The sequence below is a fragment of the Schistocerca piceifrons genome, chromosome 4 (assembly GCF_021461385.2).
Source record: "Schistocerca piceifrons isolate TAMUIC-IGC-003096 chromosome 4, iqSchPice1.1, whole genome shotgun sequence".
Lineage (NCBI taxonomy): Eukaryota > Metazoa > Arthropoda > Insecta > Orthoptera > Acrididae > Schistocerca > Schistocerca piceifrons.
This window is the reverse complement of record NC_060141.1, coordinates 166475943-166494899: the sequence shown is the minus strand read 5'-3', so window position 1 is coordinate 166494899 and position 18957 is coordinate 166475943. Positions and strand designations below refer to the sequence as shown.

Here is an 18957-nt window from a genome sequence, read left to right as displayed (position 1 = left end):
GGAGGGAGGGGGACAAGAGATACACCGGGTCATCAAAAAAGAACAGATTTCAGTTGTTTATTACAGGCAAACTATAAAAGATATAAATACGTTGGGCAAGTCACTGGATAGGTATAGAATGTGTGTGTGTGTGTGTGTGTGTGTGTGTGTGTGTGTGCGAGAGAGAGAGAGAGAGAGAGAGAGAGAGAGAGATAAAAGGTGATGATGTGTGAGAGGGAAAACGAGTATGAGGGAGTGATTGAGATATTGAATGTAAGCACGACATAGAAAAATGGGAGGTGAGCGTGTGTTTTCACAAAGCTGTGCTGTTGTTTGTTTGTAGCAACATGGGGACTACACCACAAGGCCAGTCCTTTTGTGTGTTGGACAACAAGATCTTTTTCATTGCTATTGGCCTTTGAGGTCATCAGACATTACACCTTGTGAATTTTTTCTGTGGAGGTACATAAAGGACAGTCTTTGTCCCACTTGTGGCAGTTACTCTTCACAGATGAGAAATCAAATTGTTGAAGTTGTCAATTCAGTAAACAGGGACGTGTTGATTCGTGTGTGGAATGAAACATACTACTGTTTGGATGTTTCTCGGACAACACATGGTGCTCATACTGAACGCGTGGTGCAGTGTCTGCGTGAACATAAAACTTTGAACCTTCCTCTACCCAGTGACATGTGCAATGTGTTTTTATCTTTCATAGCTTGTCTTTAATAAATAGCTGAAACATGTTTCTTCTTTCTGAATCACCCTGTATCTTAATCAGGATTCTATAGGTTCTAAACTACAAGCTAGTCGTGGTTTTAGTTTACTTTTGAGAACTGATCTATGACAGAAGAGAAGGTAGAGAATGTGGCTAAGATTGTGAGGTGTGTGTGTGTGTGTGTGTGTGTGTGTGTGTGTGTGTGTGTGTGGGCGGGCGCGCGCGCCCTTGAGAGAGAGAGGTGGAGAGACAGAGAGATAGAGAGAGAGGTAGAAGGTGAGGATGTGTGAGAGGGAAAGCGAGTTTTAGGGAGTGATTGAGATACTGGATGTAAGGATGACTTAGAAAAATGGGAAGTGAGCGATAGAGACAGGAAGCTCGTATGAGGGGAAACTGGTGAAAGAGAAGAAATTGGCGAGAGATAGGAATGAGAGATTGAGAAAGTGAGAATATGAGGGAGAGTGAATATAAGACATGAATAGTGAAAGAGAGAGAGAGAGAGAGAGAGAGAGAGAGAGAGAGAGATGGTGATGTGGGTAAGTATCTACATGTACATTTATACTCCGGAAGCCACCCAACGGTGTGTGGCGGAGGGCACTTTAAGTGCCACTGTCATTACCTCCCTTTCCTGTTCCAGTCGCGTATTGTTCGCGGGAAGAACGACTGCCGGAAAGCCTCCGTGCGCGCTCTAGTCTCTCTAATTTTACATTCGTGATCTCCTCGGGAGGTATAAGTAGGGGGAAGCAATATATTCGATACCTCATCAAGAAACACACCCTCTCGAAACCTGGACAGCAAGCTAGACCTCGATGCAGAGCGCCTCTCTTGCAGAGTCTGCCACTTGAGTTTGCTAAACATCTCCGTAACGCTATCACGCTTACCAAATAACCCGTGACGAAACGTTCCGCTCTTCTTTGGATCTTCTCTATTTCCTCTGTCAACCCGCCCTGGTACGGATCCCACACTGACGAGTAATACTCAAGTATAGCTCGAACGAGTGTTTTGTAAGCCACCTCCTTTGTTGATGGACTACATTTTCTAAGGACTTTCCCAATGAATCTCAGTCCGGCACCCGCCTTACCAACAATTAATTTTATATGATCAATCCACTTCAAATCGTTCCGCACGCATACTCCCAGATATTTTACAGAAGTAACTGCTACCAGTGTTTGTTCCGCTATCATATAATCATGCGATAAAGGATCCTTCTTTCCATGTATTCGCAATACATTACATTTGCCTATGTTAATGGTAACGATTAATGTTTCCGTAACGACTGTAGTGCTGCTGTGCTTCACAGTACCACGTGCCTATGCTGCAGGCGCGTCGCCGACGCTGCGCGACTCTGGGCGGGGCCTGCGCGCAGAGCAGTGGGCGCGCTTCTGCGGGCGCTACGTGTGCGCCGAGGTGATCGAGAAGTTCGCGCGCCACCGCCTGCTGGAGCGCACCACGGCGTACGGCCGGTGGGGCAGCGAGCCGGAGCTGGGCGCCCGCCTGCTGCTGGGCGCGCGGGCCTCCGCCCCCGAGCCGCGCGCCTCGCCGCCGCCCTCGCACGGCCACGGCCTCAAGTCGCGCCTCCGCAAGGCCTTCCGCACCAACAGGTACTCCACGCGTAGCGCGACTAACTCTCCGTAGGGCGACCGACCCTCCCGTACTACAGCAATTTTTCTTCAATCCTCCCGGCTCTCTTATCGACCACCTCTTTCTCCCGTGTATTTCGCCAGTGATCACTGTTGTAAATATTAATAATCCCGCGAAGTTCTACCGATAGTTCAAATTCCCTGACTGACAAAACTCGAAATATTTTTGCATAGTAATCGATACTATCGTCGACATGCAGGGTGGATATTAATGAAACCGACAAACCGCAGGGACGGATTCCTGACGGAAATGCAGGAAAAAAGCTCCTATGAACATGTGACCTGAAGGTTGCTGCGGTAGGTGGCACTGACGAGTGAAAGTTCCTCTGGCCACGTGTCATGTGTTTCAGGCTGTGTGCACTGTAAGCAGCAGAGTGGCCCAGTATTCGTGTCAGGAACAAGCTGACATGGTGCTGATGTACGGCTAAGTAGATGGGAACGGGGGAGAGCAAGCACGGCTGTACCAAAACAAAAACCCTCACAGACACCAATCACACCACACGATATTTCAAGCCCTTTTTCGGCAATTGTGTGATCGTGGCTCCTTTCAGACAGACAAATGTTCAGGGAGGACCGGGTTCTACAGGATATTGTGACGGACCGTAGTACGAGCTCCAGGAAAATGGCCCACCAACGTGGTGTAAGCCAAAGCACGAGTATGCGTATCCTGCATGAGAACCGATACTATCCCTATCACCTACAATGAATGCAAGGATTATCAGCAGCGGACTTCCGTGTACAGCGCCGGCCGGTGTGGTCGTGCGGTTCTAGGCGCTTCAGTCTGGAGCCGCGTGACTGCTACGGTCGCAGGTTCGAATCCTGCCTCGGGCATGGATGTGTGTGATGTCCTTAGGTTAGTTAGGTTTCAGTAGTTCTAAGTTCTAGGGGACTGATGATCACAGATGTTAAGTCCCATAGCGCTCAGAGCCATTTTTTTCCGTCTACAGGAAGGAGTTTATCAAAGGGTTTTGCTTCAGACCATCACAATTATGGGATTTCTGTCATCAGTCCTCTTTACCGACGAAGCAACCTTTACCACAACTGGCATCATTAGTCTGCAGAATTGTCGTCTGTGGGCTACAAACAATCCCCAGGGAATGGTTGAGGCGTCTCATCAGCATCGGTTCAGCATCAATGTGTGGGCAGAGATTTTTGACGACCACATACTTGAACCGGTTATTTATTTTAAAACGCCACGGCGGAGGAACGTACCTAGACTTGCTGAAGAATATTCTGCTTCGGCTGCGTGAGAATATGCCTTTGGCAATACGATAGGTTATGTGATTTCTGCATGACGGAGCACTAATCCACTTCCGCATTACAGTTCGGCGACACCTCAACAGCATCTTCCCCGGATGTTGGATAGGACATGGAGGCCCTGCAGCATGGCCTGCTATATCACCGGGCTTAAAACCCTTGGATTTTTGCTTTTTGGGGCATCCCAAAAGCGCTGTGTATGCTTAACCATTTCCTGATGTGCAGACTCTTCGACAGCATTTTCACGACGCCTGTGAATGCTATTCGGAGAGAGGCCGGAACGTGTGAAAGAGTGCAGCGGTCCATGAAGCGACATATGAATGTAAGCATTGCATCCCATGGAGGCCACTTTGAACTTCCGTTGTGACACGGATGCGATGCAGCTCTGTACTGTATTCCGGGATGTGTCCATTTCCAGACACATGTTCATAGGACCTTTTTTCCTCCATTTCCAGTCAGGAATGGTTTTATTAATGCTCGCCCTTTGTAGACTTTTTCTGTTCATGATTCTACAAAAATGTGGTTTGGGTCAAAGAAATGCGAGGGGCGGAGAAAGAATGAATAGCTTACGCTTCTAGAGGTGTCGTGACAGGGGAACGTTTACTATTTTTGCCCTTAGTATTGGCAACCCGCAGATGCACTCGCCTCGTACCGATCAGCAGCTACGATACAAATAAGACACGGAAGTAACAAGGATGCGTGAAAGCAGATTATAGAACCATTCGCGTTCAAACTTACTCGTTTCATTATTTATTTCTGAGTTGACTCTCACAAGCTTTCTGTGAGCTATGTGATTTTGACTTCAGTATTACTCGTAGCGGTAGTGCCTACTGCAGGCAACATTCTTGTACAGAAGTTCATAATCGGAACGAAAGAGAAGTGAAAGTGGCAACAAGCACATTAAAAACGTTGCAGGTGAGCTAGCAATACTTTTGTCTACAGTCAAAGACAATACCATCTGTAGAAATATGGATTGTGGAAATAAATTATCGAAGAACGTTTTATATAACTCTAATTTGGCTGAGATGGTGACATGTGTCCACACTAAGGCAGAAACAGTTGTGAAAAATATTTTGGCTCCGAAAAATGTTCAGAAGTTCGCTAATATCTTGAAACATCCTGCCGCGTGGGGTAGACGAGCGGTCTGAGGCGTCTTGTCACGGTCCGTGCGGCTCCCCCCGTCGGAGGTTCGAGTCCTCCCTCGGTCATGGGTGTGTGTGTTGTCCATACCGTAAGTTAGTTTAAGTTGGATTAAGTAGTGTGTAGACTTAGGAACCGATGGCCTCAGTAGTTTCGTCCCATAAGACCTTTTCCAAATTGAAACATCCTGCTAAATCGATTAACTTTTTCACTGTTGCAACCGATGCCTCCAATTACAAATACAGAAAGTTGCTCCCTCTATTTGTACGTTATTTTTACCGTGAGAAAATAAAAGTAGGCGGCTTATGGACTTCATTGAACAGGCTGACAAGCCAGCTAATTGTGTGCGCAGTTTGATCAAATTTTCACTGAAGCTTCATAATTTAGATGCATACTATGCAGATAATGGATATGTAAATTACGGTAAGCATAACTCTGAGTTTAAAACGCTTCGAGAAGCCATCTAGCATTTGCTGAAACCAAGTGCTCAAATCATATACTGCCTTATGTAATAAAACATGCATGTGATGCATTAGATGTAGATATTTAAAGGCTTGTAATATACGGACGTTTCTCGGTATCACCCATTCCAAAAAAATGCGATGTAGTTGTGCAGTTGAAATTTTGCGATTAAATCTCCATTACACCTCCCTTAAAATCATGGTCAGTTGTTGGTCATCTCTCTTAAAACCAAGATCAAATCTTGGTCGCCTTATCCACGCATCTCCGTCACTTACAGCCAGCTAAGGTGCAAGCGAGTCGATATTTAACCTGTAACGTCACTTCTAAACACACACCGTTCCAAGCTCGGACCTGGTGGGGGTGAGCTGAAACGCCTTTTATATTTTCACATATATAACTTTCTAGGTTTCTCAGTTACCTTTCGGAGGACAAGTAGAATGAGGACTATCTCGGAAGTGGATGGAAATTCAGGAGAATTAAAAGCTCTGTTTCACACATGATGCTTTTCAGTCCTTTGTCTCATGACTAGCCATGTGGATGAGCTTGTGTGGCCTGGCCACCTCCAGACGAGAAAGGCGTCCACTCACACGCTAGCCATACTTCCTGCCAACAATACTCCAGGTACAGTTCGTGAGTGTACAGGCAAGTTGAGTAAGGCAAGACAAAGAGAGGAATACTTTCCACTAAGGAAATATAACAGGAAGACTGACTTTCACTGACTAACGGAAAGAAACAGTGTTTCCCTCATTTTCACGCCTGTGTAGCCACAGTTTGCAGACCTGTGATCGTAGTGCGAAGCGAAAAATTGATAACGGTTCTGGGCACTTCGATTTTATATCGTGTGCATTATGACACATGTCCTTGACAAATTCTGAGACAAATGCTTTTCAGAAGATGCACATTGATAAGCTAACAAAAGTACAGGGTTATTACAAATGATTGAAGCGATTTCACAGCTCTACAATAACTTTATTATTTGAGATATTTTCACAATGCTTTGCACACACATACAAAAACTCAAAACGTTTTTTTAGGCATTCACAAATGTTCGATATGTGCCCCTTTAGTGATTCGGCAGACATCAAGCCGATAATCAAGTTTCTCCCACACTCGGCGCAGCATGTTCCTATCAATGAGTTCGAAAGCATCGTTGATGCGAGCTCGCAGTTCTGGCACGTTTCTTGGTAGAGGAGGTTTAAACACTGAATCTTTCACATAACCCCACAGAAAGAAATCGCATGGGGTTAAGTCGGGAGAGCGTGGAGGCCATGACATGAATTGTTGATCATGATCTCCACCAAGACCGATCCATCGGTTTTCCCATCTCCTGTTTAAGAAATGCTTCTGCTTTAGCCTTTTCCGTAAGATTTTCCAAACCGTCGGCTGTGGTACGTTTAGCTCCCTGTTTGCTTTATTCATCGACTTCCGCGGCTACGCGTGAAACTTGCCCGCACGCGTTCAACCGTTTCTTCGCTCACTGCAGGCCGACCCGTTGATTTCCCCTTATAGAGGCATCCAGAAGCTTTAAACTGCGCATACCATTGCCGAATGGATTATCAGTTGGTGGATCTTTGTTGAACTTCGTCCTGAAGTGTCGTTGCACTGTTATGACTGACTGATGTGAGTGCATTTCAAGCACGACATACGCTTTCTCGGCTCCTGTCGCCATTTTGTCTCACTGCGCTCTCGAGCGCTCTGGCGGCAGACCCCTGAAGTGCGGCTTCAGCCGAACAAAACTTTATGAGTTTTTCTACGTACCTGCAGTGTGTCGTGACCATATGTCAATGAATGGAGCTACAGTGAATTTATGGAATCGCTTCAATCATTTGTAATAGCCCTGTATGTAAGTGGAGTAGACACGGACGGGAGATCACCCTAGTGAAGATACTGGCTGCAAATGGAGAAATCCATTGAGATAAGAGACTCTGGCAAAGCGCAGATTATTATTACGCAGAGCCTGTGAACGAATATCTTTAAAATGGCGGAGCTGGTCTAATATTCACATGCTACTGTCGTGAGCATCTATAGAAAGAGGTAGGACGGTGATACTACCACTAGGCGCTAAATGGTTGGTCGTCCACGACTCTGCACAGAACGTGGCGTTCTGGGGCTTGTCTGCTCTGTAAAGTAGGAGAGATGTAAACTGTTCCATCTCTCCAAAAAGCACAATGCTGGTCCACGCAAAAGAGTTTCGGAGCACGCCGTTCATCGTACATTGTTGAACATAGAGCTCCGCAGTAGACCACTACTATGTGTTCACATTTGGACCCAACGACATCGGGCACAGAGGACCATCAGGATGTGTCCGTCGATCGGTGGAAACACGTCGGCTCTTCGGTTGAAACACATTTTTGCTACACAGGGTCGATAGTCGTCTCCACAAACGCCGTCATTGAGGTGAACGGAAGCTCTAAACGTGCAGCGCGACACGGACGCAGGCTAGTGGGAGCAGCATTATGCTATGGGAGACATTCTCCTGCACTTGCATGGGACCTGTGGTAAAATCGAAGACACACTGACAGCTGCAAACCACCTGCATCCCTTCGTGCTTGATATCTTTTCCCCGATGGCGAAGTCATCTTTCAGCAGTATAATTGCCTGTGTCTCGTAATCAGAACCGTGCTAGTCTTTTGAGCAGCATTATAGTGAACTCACGTTGATGTCTCGGCCACCAAATTCGCCTGATGTAAATCCTATGGGAACCCATCAGGATCGCTTTTGGGCGCCATCTCCACGTATGCAAATCAACGGCCCGCTATTTACGCCAATTTCTTGACCTGTGCGTCGACATATGATGTCACATACTTCCACAAACCGACCAACAAACTGTCGGGTCCCTGATACACAGACTCAGTGATGAATTTCGTGCCAAAGTGGACAAAAAGTTATCAAACAGGTGGTCATAATGTTTTGGCTCATCAGTATACTTCTCTGAACATTGAAGTTGTGATAAAAAAGGCGTACTAATCACTAATGTAAACAAAGTAATAATATTATTATTATATTAAAAAATTTCATATAATTTATTGTTATTATTATTAAAATTCCATGCATCTGTGGCTCACTAAAAGTGAGAGTGACAGCAATCTCTGTTTGGGATGAGAGGAAGGTGGGAGGGGGCGAGGGAGAGACAGTAACTAAGAGAGAGAGAGAGAGAGACAGACAGACAGAGTGTGTGTGAATGTGTGTGTGTGTGTGTGTGTGTGTGTGTGTGTGTGTGTCGCACCCGAACCCCGGATCTGCTCCTATGGCGTTCTATATTACTGTGTGTCGCACCCGAACCCCGGATCTGCTCCTATGGCGTTCTATATTACTGTAACATACAGGTCACATTTGTGATCGTGAGCTCATTTGAGGTTTCTTTTGTATTGACAATAATGTTTTGTATTATCTCTTCCCCCCCCCCCCCCCCCATGAACCATGGACCTGGCCGCTGGTGGGGAAGCTTGCGTGCCTCAGCGATACAGATAGCCATACCGTAGATGCAATCACAACGGAGGGCTATCTGTTGAGTGACCAGACTAACGTGTGGTTCCTGGAGGGGGGCAGCAGCCTTTTCAGTAGTTGCAGGGGCAACAGTCTGGATTATTGACTGATCTGGCCTTGTAACATAAACCAAAACGGCCATGCTGTGCTGGTACTGCGAACGGCTGAAAGCGAGGGGAAACTACAGCCGTAATTTTTCCTGAGGGCATGCATCTTTACTGTATGTAGGTATGTTGTTTGTTAACCGGGGGCATAGAAACGACCGAGAGGCTCCGTCCCCGCCGCACCCGCAGTGGTCCACAACCCCACGATGACTACCGCAGTCCACTTCACCCCTCCGCCGCCCCACACCGAACCCAGGGTTATTGTGCGGTTCGGCCCCCCGGTGAACTCCCCCCCGGGAACGTCTCACACCAGACGAGTGTAATCCCTATGTTTGCGTGGTAGAGTAATGGCAGTGTACGCGTACGTGGAGAACTTGTTTGCGCGGCAATCGCCGACATAGTGTAGCTGAGGTGGAATAAGGGGAACCAGCCCGCATTCGCCGAGGCAGATGGAAAACCGCCTAAAAACCATCCACAGACTGGTCGGCTCACCGGACCTCGACACAAGTCCGCCGGGCAAATTCGTGCCGGGGACCAGGCGCTCCTTCCCGCTCCGGAAACCCGTGCGTTAGACCGCTCGGCTAACCGGGCGGGCATCTTTACTGTACGCTTAAATTATTATGAAGTCCTCTTGGGTAAAATATTCCGGAGGTAAAATAGTTCACCATTCGGATCTCCGGGCGGGAACTATTCAGTAGGACATCGTTATCAGGGGAAAGAAAACTGGCGTCCTACGGATTGGAGCGTGGAATGTCAGATCCCTTAATCGGGTAGGTACTTTAGAAAATTTAAAAACGGATGTAGATGGGTTAAAGTTAGATATAGTGGGAATTAGTTAAATTCGGTGGCAGGAGGAGCAAGACTTCTGGTCAAGTGAATACAGGGTTATAAATACAAAATAAAATAGGTGTAATGCAGGAGCAGGTTTAGTAATGAATAAAAAAATAGGAGCTTGGGTAAACTACTACGAACAGCATAGTGAACGCATTATTGTAGCCAAGATAGACACGAAGCCCACACCTACGACAGTAGTGCAAGTTTATATGCCAACTAGTTCCGCAGACGACGAAGAGATTGAAGAAATGTATGATGAGATAAAAGAAATTATTCAGATAGTGATAGTCATGGGGGACTGGAATTCGATAGCAGGAAAAGAAGAGAAGGAAATGTAGTAGGTGAATATGGAATGGTGGTAAGGAACGAAAGAGGAAGACGCCTGCTAGTATTTTACACAGAGCATAACGTGATCATAGCTAACACTTGGTTTAAAAATCATGAAAGAAGGCAGAAATTTAAGGAGATGAGATCTGGATAAACTGAAAGAACCAGAGGTTGTAGAGAGTTTGAGAGAGACTGACAAGAAAAGGGGAAATAAATACAGTAGAAGAAGAATGGTTAGCTTTGAGGGATGAAATAGTAAAGGCAGCAAAGGATCAAGTAGGTAAAAAGACGAAGGCTAGTAGAAACCCTTGGGTAACAGAAGAGATATTGAACTTAATTGATGAAAGGAGACAATATAAAAATACAATAAATGAAGTAGGCAAAAAGGAATACAAACGTCTCAAAAATGAGATCGACATGAAGTGCAAAGCGACTAAGCAAGGATGGCTAGAAGACAAATGTAAGGATGTAGAGGCATATATCACTATGGGTACTGCCTATAGGAAATTTAAAGAAACCTTTGGAGAAAAGAGAACCACTTGTATGAATATCAAGAGCTCAGATGGAAAACCTGTTCTAAGCAAAGAAGGGAAAGCTGAAAGGTGGAAAGAATATATAGAGATTATACACAAGGGCGTTGTACTTGAGGGCGATATTATGGAAATGGAAGAGGGCATAGAGGAAGATGAAATGGGAGATATGATACTGCGTGAAGAATTTGACAGGGCACCAAAGTCGAAACAAGGCCCCGGGAGTAGACAACATTCCATTAGAACTACTGGTAGTCTTGGGAGAGCCACCATCTGGTGAGCAAGATCTATCAGACAGGCGAAATACCCTCAGACTTCAAGCAGAATATAATAATTCCAATCCCAAAGAAATCAGGTGTTGACAGGTGTGAAAATTACCGAACTATTAGTTTAATAAGTCACGCTGCAAAATACTAACACGAATTCTTTACAGACGAATGGAAAAACTGGTGGAAGCCGACCTTGGGGATGATCAGTTCGGATTCCGTAGAAATGTTGGAACACGTGAGGCAATACTGACCCTACGACGTATCTTAGAAGACAGATTAAGAAAAGGCAAACCTACGTTTCTAGCATTTGTAAACTTAGAAAACGCTTTTGACAATGTTGACTGGAATACTCTCTTTCAAATTCTGAAGGTAGCAGAGTCAACTACAGGGAACGAAAGGCTATTTACAGTTTGTACAGAAACCAGAATCGAGGGGCATGAAAGGAAAGCAGTGGTTGGGAAAGGAATGAGACAGGGTTGTAGCCTATCTCCGATGTTATTCAATCTGTATATTGAGTAAGCAGTAAAGGACACAAAAGAAAAGTTGAAGTAGGAATTAAAACCCATGGAGAAGAAATAAAAACTTCGAGTTTTGCCGATGATATTGCAATTCTGTCAGAGACAGCAACGGACCCGGAAGAGCAGTTGAACGGACTGAACAGTGTCTTGAAAGGAGCATATGAGACGAACATCAACAAAAGCAAAACAAGGATAAATGAATGTAGTCAAATTAAATCAGGTGATGCTGGGTGAATTAGGTTAGGAAATGAGACACTTAAAGTAGCAGATGAGTTTTTCTATTTGGGAAGAAAAATAACTGATGATGGTCGAAGTAGAGAGGATATAAAATGTAGACTGGCAATGGCAAGGAAAGCGTTTCTGAAGAAGAGAAATTTGTTAACATCGAGTATGGATATAAGTGTCAGAAAGTCTTTTCTGAAAGTATTTATATGGAGTGCAGCCATGTATGGAAGTGAAACATGGACAATAACTAGTTTAGACAGAAAGAGAATAGAAGCTTTCGAAATGTAGTGCTACAGAAGGATGCTGAAGATTAAATGGGTAGATCACGTAACCAATGAGGAGGTACTGAATATAATTGGTGAGAAGAGGAATTCGTGGCACAACTTGATTAGAAGAAGAGATCGGTTGGTAGGACATATTCTGAAGCATCAACAGATCACCAATTTGGTATTGGAGGGCTGCGTAGAGGGTAAAAATCGTAGACGGAGACCTAGAGATGAATACACGAAGCAGACTCAGAAGGCTGTAAGTTCCAGTAGTTACTTGGAGATGAAGAAGCTTGCGCAGTATAGATTAGCATGGAGGACTGCATCAAACCAGTCTCTGGACTGAAGACCACCACAACAACAACAACAACAACAACACCACGTTCTCTGTATTTCACAGCAATCTCAAAAATGATCTCATTTATTCTTTTAAACATTTTATTCCTTGATGCCATAGTCACATTGGGCTGTTATAGAGATCCTTCCTTTTTAGTCAAAATACATTTGTTTTCCCATCATAACTATCATAAAGCTGGCTGTATGATATCCTATCCATCGTCGAGCTTCCCCCCCCCCCCCCCCCCCCCACCCCTCCGAGGCAAATCCATTTAGCTGAGAATGCTTGATCGTGATCTTTTCCATTGAATAAGGGGCGTCAAATGAAAACGAGACAGATGGAGAGAAAAGTAAGTAAGTTGCTTATTATTTCAAAAGTAATTGTCGTAACTGTTAATTCATTTGTCTTCATGGAAATGTGTTTGCAGTTGTCTACGGAACCACAATTTCACCCAGACCTGCCTACATGTTGCTAAGGATGTTTCGCTGGAAAACCCTTGCACATCCTCCATACAGTCCCGATCGCTCCCCATGCGATTTCCGTAGTTTTTGAGGCCTGAAGAAAGACATTCGCGGCCGTCGATTTGCTTCGGACTAAGACGTGCACGCCTGGCTACAACCGAAAACATCTTTCCGTATAGGTATTGACCGTCTTGTGTCACAGTGGAATAATGTATACTAACAGTTATGGCGATTACTTTTCAAACACTAAACAGTTTACTTACTTTTTTGCATCCATCAGGTTTTCATTTGACTACCCTTTACAGAATCACAATATTTCTATCCAAGTACCATGTGTCCTGGAAGTAAACGCGAGTATATTGCAGGACATTTCTAGTTCAGAAATTTGCCTTACTACCAAGGCAAACCGCCCTAAAATCTTTCTCCGTATATTCATTTTCTAGTGGATATTGGAACAATAGCTGTTATTGTGTCTTGTATGTACTGGTATTAAGTATAACACCATAGCTTGATCGCATTGGATGGACTTTAAACAGCTTACCAGTTTCGACTCTTATGCATCATCATCCAAACTAACAGAGATCAAAACGTCAAGTAGATATTTAACGCCCTATTTTGTCACGGAAATCAACTCAGACTGATTTCAAATGACGGAGCTAGAGTTTTCGGTTATATCTGTGGATGACGTTGGTGATCTGTAGAAAGACTATTTTATAAGTTGATTCAGCAGCTTCAGCTTCTCTCTAAGTAGATACGAGTCTACCATAAAGAATACTCCACGTCCGATATTGTCACACTCTTATTTACGCGAAGAACCTCACTGCTGTCAGACTTGGATTTTAATCTCTTTTTGTACTTAGTATTTTGTGAACTGCACAGATTTTTTGGGAATGCTTCTGGAGATGATAAACACTGAGTCCGATTTTCTCAAAAATTTGACGATTGGAGGTCCACAGTTCTCCTTATTATGACATATGAATAAACCTTAGGTTGTTCCTCTGGGCTGCTACTAATCCCGAGTGGTCCCAAACATGAAAAGTATTATTGGTCATCTATTTCTGTGTTTTAATAACACAGGGGATGCTCAAGCCACAGCATACCATTTCACTGAAACATTTCATAACATACAGTGAGCTGCAATCTGTTATATTTCGGGCATGCAGCTGTGCAAATTCTACTTCTATTGATTTTCCGACATTGTATCTTCCGTCATCGTTGAAGTGGACGAGGAAATTCTTTAACTCACTTTGGGGGTGGTCGGAAAATAAGCGGCAGAAGCGAGAGAATTTGCAAGGTTGCACTTCCAAAATTTAATGGATTATTCATTACGCTGTGAAAAGCTGAAGATGCATATCGAGCGTTTATGAGTATCAGTATAAAGTCATTGTTCCAACAACACAAAGCAACCGCTTACACTCTGACCACATCCATTACAACCGGTCACATCGGCTGACCTCTGACCTTTTTTTGCGTGCGGGGGGGGGGGGGGGGTGTTCTTGGTATGCTGTGTGTATGCTTCAGGCCAACTACCACTTGGGACTTTGAGAGGTCTCGGTTGTGGTCAGAGCATACCTCTAAGTTGCACAAAACCAAATTCTGATGCCCAACAGAATGAGGACCCCCCCCAAATGATCATACAAATTAAATGAAAACGATAATACTGTCGCACAACGGAAAATGTCTCATTTAAATGAATATTAATAGGGATGGCTCAATTAAGCGTGAAACAAGCGGGTACCACATGACTCACATGGGAGGAGGGTCCTTCTAGCTATGAATCGAAGCAAATGGACGCTATAATACAAATATCTGTTTTTGAACCTGAAAGTTACCCAATGACACCTTAAAAAGAACCATTAACAATCAGACAATGGAATACAACTCAAAGTATAATCTTCGCACATATGGTAGAGACAATAAAACACAGTTACGTTAATAATTCGCAGGCACAGCCAGTGACTGCGTAAGTTGTTAAGTAGATGAAGGAAGTCCGCAGAAAGACAGCGGTGAACACCACAAGATTCCCAAGAATGTACATTGCAACAAGGTGGATGCGGGTCTTTAAGATCGTGTTGCCAGCTACTGAAGGGAGCAAACTAACTTTGCGTCTGAACAGTGTTGATGGGTGTGACAATGGCTCATCTTATCAGAGCACGTGGAGCATACTTGAGGTAGCTGGCGGCAGCAGTGGCTGGAGGATGCAATATCCACCTTTCTTTGTACTCGGTGTATGGACATCCTTCCAGCAGTAGCAAGGCTCATCTCATCAGCCATCTCTCCTATCCTAACCTGAAGTGTATACAAAAACCTAAAGTGAAGAGTTATTCTACAATAGTCAGAAAAGAAGCGTGCTCACCAAGAACCGTCTGAAACTCACCTGTCTTGCTGCCAGAACTGGAGATCACTGCCAATGACATTACATTATATTTCCTGTTTTGTTGGTGCTGACATCTGGTGGCTCACCCTGAAAGTGATCTCTGCACTTTATGTGCATCAAAGTTTAATAAAGCAGATACATAGTGTTTGAAGTTAATTTTGTTGGTATGTAATTCAGACATCTTTCTTTTCTTTCATACCAAAACAGTTAAAATACAAAATACACTCCTGGAAATGGAAAAAAGAACACATTGACACCGGTGTGTCAGACCCACCATACTTGCTCCGGACACTGCGAGAGGGCTGTACAAGCAATGATCACACGCACGGCACAGCCGACACACCAGGAACCGCGGTGTTGGCCGTCGAATGGCGCTAGCTGCGCAGCATTTGTGCACCGCCGCCGTCAGTGTCAGCCAGTTTGCCGTGGCATACGGAGCTCCATCGCAGACTTTAACAATGGTAGCATGCCGCGACAGCGTGGACGTGAACCGTATGTGCAGTTGACGGACTTTGAGCGAGGGCCTATAGTGGGCATGCGGGAGGCCGGGTGGACGTACCGCCGAATTGCTCAACACGTGGGGCGTGAGGTCTCCACAGTACATCGATGTTGTCGCCAGTGGTCGGCGGAAGGTGCACGTGCCCGTCGACCTGGGACCGGACCTCAGAGACGCACGGATGCACGCCAAGACCGTAGGATCCTACGCAGTGCCGTAGGGGACCGCACCGCCACTTCCCAGCAAATTAGGGACACTGTTGCTCCTGGGGTATCGGCGAGGACCATTCGCAACCGTCTCCATGAAGCTGGGCTACGGTCCCGCACACCGTTAGGCCGTCTTCCGCTCACGCCCCAACATCGTGCAGCCCGCCTCCAGTGGTGTCGCGACAGGCGTGAATGGAGGGACGAATGGAGACGTGTCGTCTTCAGCGATGAGAGTCGCTTCTGCCTTGGTGCCAATGATGGTCGTATGCGTGTTTGGCGCCGTGCAGGTGAGCGCCACAATCAGGACTGCATACGACCGAGGCACACAGGGCCAACACCCGGCATCATGGTGTGGGGAGCGATCTCCTACACTGGCCGTACACCACTGGTGATCGTCGAGGGGACACTGAATAGTGCACGGTACATCCAAACCGTCATCGAACCCATCGCTCTACCATTCCTAGACCGGCAAGGGAACTTGCTGTTCCAACAGGACAATGCACGTCCGCATGTATCCCGTGCCACCCAACGTGCTCTAGAAGGTGTAAGTCAACTACCCTGGCCAGCAAGATCTCCGGATCTGTCCCCCATTGAGCATGTTTGGGACTGGATGAAGCGTCGTCTCACGCGGTCTGCACGTCCAGCACGAACGCTGGTCCAACTGAGGCGCCAGGTGGAAATGGCATGGCAAGCCGTTCCACAGGACTACATCCAGCATCTCTACGATCGTCTCCATGGGAGAATAGCAGCCTGCATTGCTGCGAAAGGTGGATATACACTGTACTAGTGCCGACATTGTGCATGCTCTGTTGCCTGTGTCTATGTGCCTGTGGTTCTGTCAGTGTGATCATGTGATGTATCTGACCCCAGGAATGTGTCAATAAAGTTTCCCCTTCCTGGGACAATGAATTCACGGTGTTCTTATTTCAATTTCCAGGAGTATAGCTTCACAAACCTCCTCCATAGCTTTGTGGAATGTTAATACAATTCTCAGCTTAACTGTAGTCTCAGACCTAGTATTGAAGTTATGTTGCATACAGATTTTCTTGACTTTAGTATCATTAATGCGCTCAAGAGACCAATTTGTTTAAATAATTGCCACTTTCAGGGGTGAAGTGGGGCATGGTCAGTAACTACAAGCAAGCTGTAGGGAGTGGTGGACTCTTTAAATATGATGAATGAGCAATGCAAAATGCTATTACAGCGAATAGGAGAGGTGGCAGAAGCTTAAAGAAAATAACTGAGGAATTCAGTGTTCCAAAAACTACATTGGCAAATAGGGCAAATGAAAAATTTATGAAGAACCATGGAGGTCAGTAAGTTTAACGTGAGGAGCATAAAAAATTAGTAGTAGAAGGAATTTTAACCTGTACAGAGTGAGGGATTCCTCTTCAAAGTGATGATATTAGGGACACACTAAAACATTTTCTTGATTGACATGGATATCACATGAAGAAATTCAAGAATAGACATGAGAGGGATTTGATTCAGAATCTCTTTTGTTGACATCCTCACCTCACATTTCGTCTTTCAGAAAATGTGATAAGATCAAGAACTGCTCTTGATGAAGACTGCATCATCAGATATTTCAAAAACTTGGAAGTTAATGTGAAAGAAGTTTCTCGAGAAATGACTCTAATCTATGATGAAACAAATTTCACAGATGATCCTGGATCTTTTAGGGAAATCGAACTGGAAATGGAGAAATACCCCCCCCCCCCCTTTTATTGTCTACAAGACTGCAGGCACAAGTCTCTACCCAACTTGGACAGAAGGTAGTGTTGAAGGCTCACATTATGCAGTAAGCAAATCTGGTTGGTTTGACATGCCATTATTTGGAGAATGGTTGGTTTGTCAAAATAGTGCTGCTATATTTGAGAAGATCTGATAGAAGAAAAGTTGTTACAGGGGACAATCTTCCACGTCAGCTCTCCCAGAAAGTGATAAGATTGTGTCATGATCATAACATTGCCTTCATAATGCTGCCTCCAAATTCTACACATCTTACGCAGCCCCTGTATGTTGCAGTATTCTGACCCATTAAAGCAGCATGGATGGCTGTTTTGATCAACTGGAAGAACCTGTACAAGGGCTTTCTGCCTAAAGTCCAGTTTCCAATAAAACTGAAGGAAGCACTGGAGAAGGTTGAGAATATGCACTGGAACATCATCTCTGGCTTTAGAGCATGTTGTATATCACCATTAGATCCAGAGAAAGTGCAGCAGAAAATTCAAAGGAGAGTTCAGCACTCCATGTCTGAGAAAACTGCTGAAGATGTTCTATCTGAAAACGTTGTCATAGTCAAATCTAGTGATTTCACAAGAAGCAGAGGTAGAAAACGGACTTTTCAAATCAAGTATGAGCATTTCTCCTGCAGATTTTGACCTGAATGTTTCCACAACTTCTGCCACACATACCAGTATCTCCAAGCACCAGTCTTCTGCTGATATGCAACAGGTTAAAATGTTACCAGTAATGTAAGAGAATAGAAGCAGTGATGGAGATATTCAGATTCCTGCAATTAAGAACAGAAGTGTTGAAATTAAACCTCAGTTTGCATTATAAACAGGGGACAACCCAGAGACTTCATTGTGGTGAAATTCATCACAGAAGAAGACCATTAAACAAAACTATATGTGGGAAAAATAATTGGCATGCCAAAGGATAAGACACTTCACATCAAATTTCTAAAGAAAAGAGAAGGGAAAAAAATGATAGTGTTCCATTTCAATCAGGAAACTGACATCCAAGATGTTTTGTACACTAATATTGTACAGAAAATTGATGTGTATCAGCACATCACAAGATGAAGATTTCTCTTCCCAATACTGTGCAAGAATGTTGACATACAAAAGTCTGAGAATTGAAAATTAGCAATGAACAATACAGCAAAGCTGCAAATAGATTTGTAAGACTATTTATTTCATGTTGTAGTGTATTAAAATTGTCGTACTTTCAGAAAAAGGTCCTGAATGTAACTTAAAAAATGTTCTCTACCAAAGTTTGGTATACAGTAGATTACAATAAACAATTTCCTACTCAACATTCTCTGATGTGTTATTTCCCTTTAAAAAAAAAAATTCTGACCCACTTCTTCTCCATAGTGAACTAGTGTGCCATAGTCGTACAAATAAATGTCTGTCCCACTTCACCCTCTGTGGGGTAAGTGAGACAGCTCTTCAGCCCATAGAAAGTCCCTCCAATATGTTTAAAAAGTATGAACGCAAACACATTGTTAGAAGATTATATATTTAAAGTTCCATAAAATATGCAAACAAAATTGATGGGTGTATTTACTAAAAACCTGAAAATCTGGCTCACTTCACC

The 18957-nt window shown here is 44.5% G+C and overlaps 1 protein-coding gene across 1 annotated transcript in view; it reads left to right on the top strand.

The window, feature by feature from the left end:
* The window catches only part of LOC124795694 (ankyrin repeat domain-containing protein 33B-like), a 123679-nt gene that overhangs the window by 89776 nt on the left and 14946 nt on the right, over nt 1-18957 (top strand). The window contains exon 4 of the mRNA XM_047259775.1: nt 2017-2296. Within this exon, the coding sequence (XP_047115731.1) occupies nt 2017-2296 (280 nt within the window). The remainder of the gene's footprint in view (nt 1-2016; nt 2297-18957) is intronic.